This window comes from Mus musculus, chromosome 13, assembly GCF_000001635.26.
Source record: "Mus musculus strain C57BL/6J chromosome 13, GRCm38.p6 C57BL/6J".
NCBI lineage: Eukaryota > Metazoa > Chordata > Mammalia > Rodentia > Muridae > Mus > Mus musculus.
The window spans coordinates 27155438-27164222 of record NC_000079.6 but is presented as its reverse complement, the minus strand read 5'-3'; the positions used below and the strand labels follow the sequence as shown (position 1 = coordinate 27164222).

The 8785-nt window shown below is 34.6% G+C and overlaps 1 protein-coding gene across 2 annotated transcripts; it reads right to left on the bottom strand.

Moving 5' to 3' along the window:
- Positions 1 to 1629: 1629 nt before the first annotated feature.
- On the bottom strand, positions 1630 to 7429 carry Prl3d3 (prolactin family 3, subfamily d, member 3). Of its 2 annotated transcripts, none has more exons than NM_001361097.1 (5): positions 7356 to 7429; positions 6650 to 6807; positions 5094 to 5201; positions 3103 to 3282; positions 1630 to 1964 (listed from the first exon to the last, which is right to left on the bottom strand). In NM_001361097.1, the coding sequence occupies exons 1-5, from the start codon at positions 7384 to 7386 to the stop codon at positions 1767 to 1769; spliced, it is 675 nt and encodes a 224-aa protein (NP_001348026.1). In that variant the 5' UTR covers positions 7387 to 7429; the 3' UTR covers positions 1630 to 1766. The 2 variants fall into 2 exon arrangements, with proteins under 2 accessions (NP_001348026.1, NP_742168.1); NM_172156.3 differs by having other exon boundaries at positions 6650 to 6804.
- Between the last annotated feature and the right edge of the window lie 1356 nt (positions 7430 to 8785).

The following is an 8785-nucleotide window of genomic DNA, read 5'->3' as shown; positions in this document are numbered from 1 at the left end:
CAGACCTGGAGGGTAGCACTCTCCTTAGTTTCAGTGGGCAGAGTATTCTCTGCAGGCAAGCTCTCTTCTTGCAAGGCAGGTACCCAGATATCTGGTGTTCGAACCAGACTCCTGGCAGAAGTTGTGTTCCACTCACTAGAGGTCTTAGGATCACGTGTGGAATCCTGTGTGGGCCCTTGCGGGTGTCAGGCGACTCAGCTGGCAAGGTAGCCGGGGCTCGAGTGGAGTGGAAGGGGTTTGTGCCCCAGATCAAGCCCGGGTAGCCTGCTTCCCTATGTACCGCAGTCTCAAGTTCCACGCGATTGGATTGGGGTAGGCGCTGTGTTCCACTCACCAGAGGTCTTAGGGTCCCGTGGGGAGTCCCGTGTGGACCCTTGCGGGTGTTGGGCAAGACTCTGCTGGAAAGGTAGCCCGGGGCTCGAGTCTCGAGTCAAGCGGAAGGGACTTGTGCCCCAGATCAGGCCCGGGTAGCCTGCTTTGTTGGCAGAATAAATAACTCATTTTTATTTTAATGTGTTGTGTTACACACAATGTAATGGTATAGAATTACCATGACACAAACATCACTCTCTGATTTTGTCAGTAGAGGAACTCCTCTTGGTTTCAAATAAGGGACTACAAATTCCACTGGTTAATGGCTGCGATTAAATTGTACTTCTAGTCAGTTCTGAATGTATCAAAACAGGCAGTAAAAAAATGGTGAGCATTCCAGGAGAGTGCCCATAGTGATGGATCCATGTTCCCAGTTCACTGCTGGAGTTGGTCTGATGAGTGAGAAAACCATGTTATTTCATGGAGGGAATATTTTGAACTACTTTTCTTTAGTAATAAGCATTCAGAGAGCAAAGACTATTGACAGAAGATAGAAAGGATGTTGCAGATTGCAAAGTTCTGACAGAGAAAATGGAATCTATACAGAACATGTGTCTTACTTAAGACACTATCCCATGATGTTTTCCTACATTAAGATCCAGAATAGAAACATCTCATTTTCATTGCAACCTACTCACTAAAACTCCTTAATTATCAAATTTAATTTATCACAATTTTTTTCATTTATTCTCGTTTTAAAGAAATTCAGACACCATTAAGGAAAGGGGATAGTGCAGAAACATCAATAATATATAAATTCAGCCTTCACTGCTATGAAACCTTAAAATCTGGAGGATGAAGAGAGTGTCACATACCCTGGATATGACATGAAATGTTGACAGAACCACATAAATCTAAGCATGTGGATTCTTTCTAAGCTGACCTTAAGGATAATCAAGGTGCCAGATGGGCTGTAGAAATACATATATGTTTCATACTTCTCCCCTTGTATATTGTGGAATATTTAAAATAGTTGTAATTAGGAATAGTAAAAGTAGCATTGAACTTATTTGTTATTAGACTAAAAATTTGCTGACAATTTTTTTTTTAAATAAACTATTCAGATATATCTATCTTCTTGATACAACAGAGCTGATGAATAGTGACAATCTCTTTCTTTGGTTGTGTTAATTTGTCTACCTCTATTCACTGAGATCTACAATAGCTTATGTTACTCTCAACCTTGAGAATGTTACATGCAACACATCACCAAAGCCTGGACCCAATGGATATAAAAGGGAAACAAGACACTTCAAATTTCACATTGAATCTAAATAAATTTATTTTATTTTATTACAATAATTCCATTATAGCTCTACATAACTGAGGAGGGGAAAGCATTACAAGTCTGGATCAACAAAGACCATGTGGGCAGGGCTTTGCTGGGTGGGCACTCAACATTCGTTCTGAAAGACAACTCGGCACCTCAAGACTTTGATATAGCTGTCTATCTTATGGATGTCCCTTTTAATGCAGCGGCATAGGTTATAAACGGCAAAAAGATGAGTGTCTTCATTAGGTGACTGCAGTTCTTCGAGTCCAGACCAAGCAGGGTAGTCAAAATTTTCATTTTCTTCAATGTTAGCCTGAGTCTAAACATCAAATGGAATGTTATTATTGACATTACTCTCTCTCTTTCTCTCTCTCTCTCTTTCTCTCTCTCTCTCTCTCTCTTTCTCTCTCTCATGTGTGTGTGTGTGTGTGTGTGTGTGTGTGCATATGTGCATAGTTCATTTTTTGTACTATTAAATACACTAGATTTTGATGTCAGCACTCAATTTGGGGTTAATTTTCACCTTGGCTTTTCCCTTGACTTTTGAGACAGATACTCTTACTCTTACATGGATCTAATCTTCAGTCTGCTTCAATTTGATTCCCTTGTCTGAGTGTTATAAAGTGAAACCAGCACATCATTCTTCTGAGATAAAAATCTGGAACTGGCAAGTTCTCACAGATTCCTAAAAGGCATGAGACATCTCCCAGTGCATATTTCTTTTAAATTTTAAATAATATTTACAAGAAAATAGAGGTGTTTAAGTTTTTGGTGAGAAATCATGGAATTTAATATAAGGGACTTAAACAACCAAAACAGAATTTGGAGACAGGCATATATATTTTCTGATATGACACTGATCTCATACAAGGTATATCTTTATACAAGTAAACAGATGGTGAACATGGAAGGTGCTCTTTGGCAATATCTATCTGTCTCTCTGTCTCTCTTCCTCTCTATCTCTCTATAACTTCTGACTGTCTTTTGTAAAATTCCACATTCAATTATATATATATATATAATTATATAAATGTGTCTGTGTATGTGTGTGTGTGTGTGTGTGTGTGTATGTGTGTGTGTGCTCACACCCTTTATACTATATAAGTTTTGGTAGAGTGTCCTGATGCTTTTCTTCTTCTCAGATTCATCTATCCTACATTTTGTGTACTTTATTGAAACATTCTGTATGAAAAGTATATTTCACTTAATGTGTTAATGTATAAGCAATACAGAAAATGATTGTCATAAGATCTTCTGAATTGTGCAAGAGTGCCCACCCCATCTAGAAAAGAAACTTTCTCAATTACTCTCAGGCACAGCAGTTCTGTGGAGATTAATGTTCTGTGGACTTCTTATTAAATACCCTTGGATTTGAGCATTTCAAAATTGTTTTTGCATTATACCATTTACCATTTGTGTACATAGCATCAACAAAGACATTCAGATAAACAACTCACCCTGTTGTATATTGTCTGAAGTCCCTCCAGAATTATAAGGTTTCTGCCCTTAATGTCAGCAGCTTTTTTCCCCATACTCTCAGAAGCTCCTGGAAGAGCAGTCAGTGCAGACACCAGGTGTTTCAGAGGTTCTTTCCAGGAAATTGAAACATTGATCATTGCTTTCAGAAGGTCTTCAGTCTAAGAAAACATCATTGAACATCACATTAAACTAGGTGGCATAGAGCTGAATAGTTAAACACCTGTGGTTTTTTTCACAAAGGAGGCAAACAGCAGTATATTTTTATTAATAATACTGTGTTAATGGTTTCATACTTTACAAATATTTTATACCATATAAATGTTGTGTAAATGAATATTTTCAGCTCTCGATTTCCACTTTGATAAATAAAACGAAGTGGGTCTTAATAATTCTTTAAAATGATGATAATTTGTGTTTCTGTACATTATATTATCTGTCCTAATTAAATCTCTTCCCTTAGATTGCTTCCCTATCTAAGAGAAAACAAGGTCGATAGGGCTTAGTAGGTGTCCAGAAACATATCTCTCATAACATAGATGGTAACACTGTCAGAAGCTAGTGGCTCAAATAATTTCTACACTAGTCAGCCAAATTCGTTTCTCATATTCTTCAGACTTCTATATAGAATATGAAAACATGATTACTGAAGAAAAATGGTTTTCAAAATTTTATTTTTCAGGTATCTGCCTGATTCCCACCGTTCAGCTCTAGAGATGTTGTTTATGTATTGACATTAGCAGAAGAAAAACTATTATAGAGATTTATTTAATTCCAGGTATCAGTAGAAATCAGAATGGAATTTTGAGCAAAGAAGTGTTAACACAGTTCCAGGCTAATACAAAATAAAATGACTTTTGTTAGATTTTGCTATGAGGAGTCCTAGAGATTTCAAAAATAAAGATCAGAGCAAAATGCAGTCAGAATTTCTAAAAATGTTTTCATTTATGTAGGAAATTGACAAGCCAGTGCTGATAGCATACATGATTTTAGAAGAACTGTACAATAATGATTAAGAGTGATTGTATGATATAAAAGAAATTTAAGGTAAATTCATACTTGGCAAACAAGAGAAATTACTTTTGGAGACTCTCATTATCGTCTCAAAAAATCAGAAATTGTTCGTTATCATCAAATGCTTTCTGTCAATAGAAAGCTATATGTATTTTGTAGAAAATTAAGTGTGTACAAAAGTTTTCCTCCATTTCTATTTCTTTTATTTTCCTTTATGTAGTAAATTTATTTATGAGAGTATATTGTTTATGTTATTTACTCTATTAATATGAGTATGACTAGTCAATAGATTATGTGTGTGAGGTAAGTCTACATATTAGTTATTTGTAAATCAAACTCTAATATTTATGATAGGTAGTCAAAGGGAAGAAATCGTAGCACATACACATTAGATCTTCTTCATAGTTATGAAGACCTCATCAAAATGGAAGTCATCCTGAGGAGCATGAGACGGACTACAGAGGAGTCTCTTAGGAAGCTGATTTTCAGTTAAGATACAAGCGAAGGCAGACCAGTCAGGAAAGACTGTACAGATAATGAAGGGACAGAAGTAGGTCCTGGAGAGTTGAGAACTTTAGGAAGAAAGTTCACAAGTGCTGCCAGCAGAAGATCCTTTAGCGCCATACCACAAATACAACTGGATTGGTGTTTACCCTATATGTATATAAATATATTCAAGAATGAGTTACCAATTGAGGGAAGAACTTCCCAGGTGACAAACAGAAGGTTATGATGAAACTGGCTTCTATCTAGACAGTTAGAACTAGGAAAAATGTGAATTGGCAGTCATCTAAGTTATTGCTAATGTTATCAACTATATGATGTCATTATTCTCTGACCCTTCCACCTTTATCTATTAATTCTGAGATTACCACACCTCTATGGGCTTAATATATAGAAAAGCTAGCCAACATGTATCATTATTTGTTTGGTAAAACAAAACAGGGAGAAAACCTACTTTAATTTCATGGACTTCCTCTCGATTCTCTGGAGTATGGATGGAAGCAGTATGACACAGGGGAAGTGTTCTGTCTGTTATCCAAGTTTTATCGAAAAAATCCAAATCCTGGAAGAATTTAAATGTTGTGATTCATTTGAGGTTTCATAATTGAATGGAAACATACATATCCATAAGAAAATTACATTTGAAAAACAACACAATTTTATATTTAAGAATCTTACAATATTTGAAATAGTGGATTAATGGAAATATAATAAGCCTACCTTTTATTTCATACATGAGCAAACTAGTTTTCTATTGTCCCCATCTTTTCCCCTCTTTACTGCTGTTTTTTTTATTGTCCTTGCTAATATTATTTGCAAAGAAAAAACAATATGCCCCCAAATGCCTGATTAATATAATTTTAAGTATTATGTTTCCTAGGATTTGGCTAAGAGTCATAGAATTATTATTTTTATGCAGTTTTATACATATCTTATTTTTATTGGTTAAAAAGTGATATGCCTTTTAAAGTATGGATTGTGACTTCATAAATTTTCTTTCAAATATTACCAAGGGTCTCCTTCATACAAAGGTTGTAAAAATTGTGCAACTCATTACTGTTGATACAGTCAACAATTAACTATTAAATTCTGGGCATGCATTAAGGAAATATTAAGCAGTGAGTAACATAAGAATTCACAAAATATTTAATATTTCTATATTAATCATATAAAGAATACACTTGCATAAGGTATTTATTAGGAAAATACAAAATTAATTAATAAATAAAGGATTTTAAAAATATACTGCTGGAAGATTAGGAGAAAGGAATAAAGGATATTAGAAAAACAAATGAGGGAAACTAACAATGAAAATGTATATTCTCTATAAATGTAGGGGTATATAATCCATATACTCAATTTTCAATGGAAATTTTCTCTATTGTTTCCTAACTGTAAGACCCTGAACCTATGAGTTATATCCCTGAAGAAAAGGTAATATATTTTGTTTCTAAATCATCTCTTCAATTACACTAAAACACTTTCCTGAAAATGATAAACCATATTTCTTAGCCTTTGTGAACTTAAAAAGAGCTATTGTGTTTTGTTTTTGCTTTTCACTTTTTGTCATGGTTTCAATTTTATTTAGTATTTTACTTATCATATAAGTACCTCATGGTTTTGAGTTTTCCTAATTTATTCTTTCCATATACCTAACTTAAATGCAATTCTCCTGTACTATGTATCTTCAGATCAGTAAGTATAAAATGGTCATGAAGACAGAACCCATTGGAAAATTACAAGGAAATCAATGTTCCTGTGACAAAGTTCAAAACAAGTTATTATTTTTAGAGTTATAGAAAAATTAAAAATGTCATATAATTCTTTACAATTGTTTGATATTTTAATGTAACTTCATATTCTGCCCATTCCACATTTTGCTATATGAATCTATTACCTATAACACATGAAATTTTTGGAACTATATACATAGAACATTCCAACTTTATTAGTATTTAGTTACTTGAAGGCCCCTTTAGATAAGAATCCAGAGGCAAGGGCATTACTTACAAATTCCCTATACACATCTGCGGCCAAGATAAATGTACTATGAGACAGTTCAGCCAAACGAGTATACAGGTCTTCAGTGGGCACCATGGCAGTTGGTTTGGAGGACACATTCTCCCAAAGGAATAGGCTTGACACCAGCAGCAACAATTGCATTCCTGCTGTCAGAGAAACAAACTGAAATAATCTATGCATTGGTGGTTACAATAGATGGATTGTCTTAGGATGGTATCTTTTCTGAGGGTCCTCAGCCATTATATTTGATTTGCTATTGCTTATAACTCAGAAAATACAAAAAAAATGGTGACATTTCTCCACTAGAGAAATGAAAATGTAGGAGACATTTCACAGTGTGCATTTGCTTCAAAGTAGCTTTTCAAGTAGTTTGTAAACACATGGAGCTTTGACTAACCATGAAACAGAAACCTTAGATAATTATCTGAGACTGTTTTACTACATTCAATCTCCACCATTAACCCGAAACACTGTAAAATGTTTTTTAATAGACAAGTTAATGTTACTGTAATCAATAGGTCTAAATACTAATGTTTAAGAGGCACTTTGACAAAACAAAAAACAAACAAACAAACAAACAAACAAAAAACAAAAACACATCATATCCAAGAGTAAATCTACACTCCAAACACATCTTGAATATGTCTGCAATATTAAGGTTTACAGAGAGGTACATGGATGAATGGCAACCTACCGGAGCCTGAAAGAGTCAAAGTCAGCTGCATTTCTGAGAAGATCCACCACAATGTAGGCTCCAAGTGAGGAAATCTGCTTCACCTGAGTGTTGACTTCATTCAACTTTCTACCTCCTATATATACTACCAGACTATACCCAAACCCAAGCAGAGCTCGGGGCCAGATTGAGTCAATGTCTATTGATAAGCAACATTCTTCCTTGAGGATTATTAGCATCCTCTTTACATTTAACACTATGTATGCGTCAATATTTGTCATACTGCATATCCCCCATGTGATCTGGAGAGGTCAAGTCATTCTCCAAATCAGAAAGATCATCTGGACTGATCAATTACTCATTTTCTGGCCAGCAGGAGAAAAGAATTCTCCTCCTATACATCACCTTAATTCAAGATCTTATGTCTGCCATGTCTTCTGCAAAGTTTCCTACTGTTTTTGGTTATAATCAATGCTATCAATAATTATATAATAATTATATAAACATTTGTCCTCTCTATAGCTCTAACAGACAATTTATCTAGACTGTTTTACTAAACTCAAATCTCTTTCATTAACCTGAAACACTGTAAAATGTTTCTCTCAATAAATGAGGTAAAAGGCCTCAACAGATACAAAAATATTAAAATAAAACCATGAATCGTATCAGGTCACTACAGACTAAGACTGATTTTGATTAACAACATAAATAGTAGAAATGCTGCATACACATGGAAGCTGAACAATACTTTAATCAATGATTACTTGGTCAAGGATGAAATAAAAAAAAAATTAAAGACTTTTTAGAGTTTAATGAAAATGAAGCCACAACATACCCAAACTTATGGGACACAAAGAAAGTAGACCTTAGAGGAAAACTCATAGCTATAATTGCCTCCAAAAGGACAGTGGAGAGAGCATACATTAGTAGCTTGACAGCACATCTTAAAGCTCTAGAACATAAGGAAGCATATTCACCCAAGAGGAGTAAATGGCAGGAAATAATAAAACTCAGGGCTGAAATCAACCAAGTAGAAACAAAAAGAACTATACAAAGAATCAACCAAATCAGGAGTTATACTTTGAGAAAATCAGCAAGATCAATAAACCCTTAGCCAGACTCACAGAGAGCACAGGGACAGTATCCTAAATAACAATATCAGAAATAAAATGGTAGACATAACAATAGAATCTGAGGAAATCCAAAAAAATCATCAGGTCCTAATACAAATGGCTATACTCAGCAAAACTGGAAAATCTGTATGAAATGGACAATTTTCTAGACAAATATCAGGTACAAAATTTAAATCAAGATCACATTAATGATCTAAACAGTCCCATATCCCCTAAAGAAATAGAAACAGTCATTAATAGTCTCAAAACCAAAAAAAGTCCATGACCAGATGGATTTAGTGCAGCTTTCATTCCGAACTTCAAAGAAGACCTAAATTC

What these genes read in the sequence shown, in the direction of transcription:
- Prl3d3 (NM_001361097.1), bottom strand. Translation starts at nt 7,386, where the DNA reads ATGCAGCTGACTTTGACTCTTTCAGGCTCCG. An exon ending in CAGATGTGTATAGGGAATTT is followed by an intron (nt 5,202 to 6,649) that starts GTAAGTAATGCC and finishes AAATTCTTCCAG; the next exon opens with GATTTGGATTTTTTCGATAA. An exon ending in TTCAGACAATATACAACAGG is followed by an intron (nt 1,965 to 3,102) that starts GTGAGTTGTTTA and finishes TTTGATGTTTAG; the next exon opens with ACTCAGGCTAACATTGAAGA.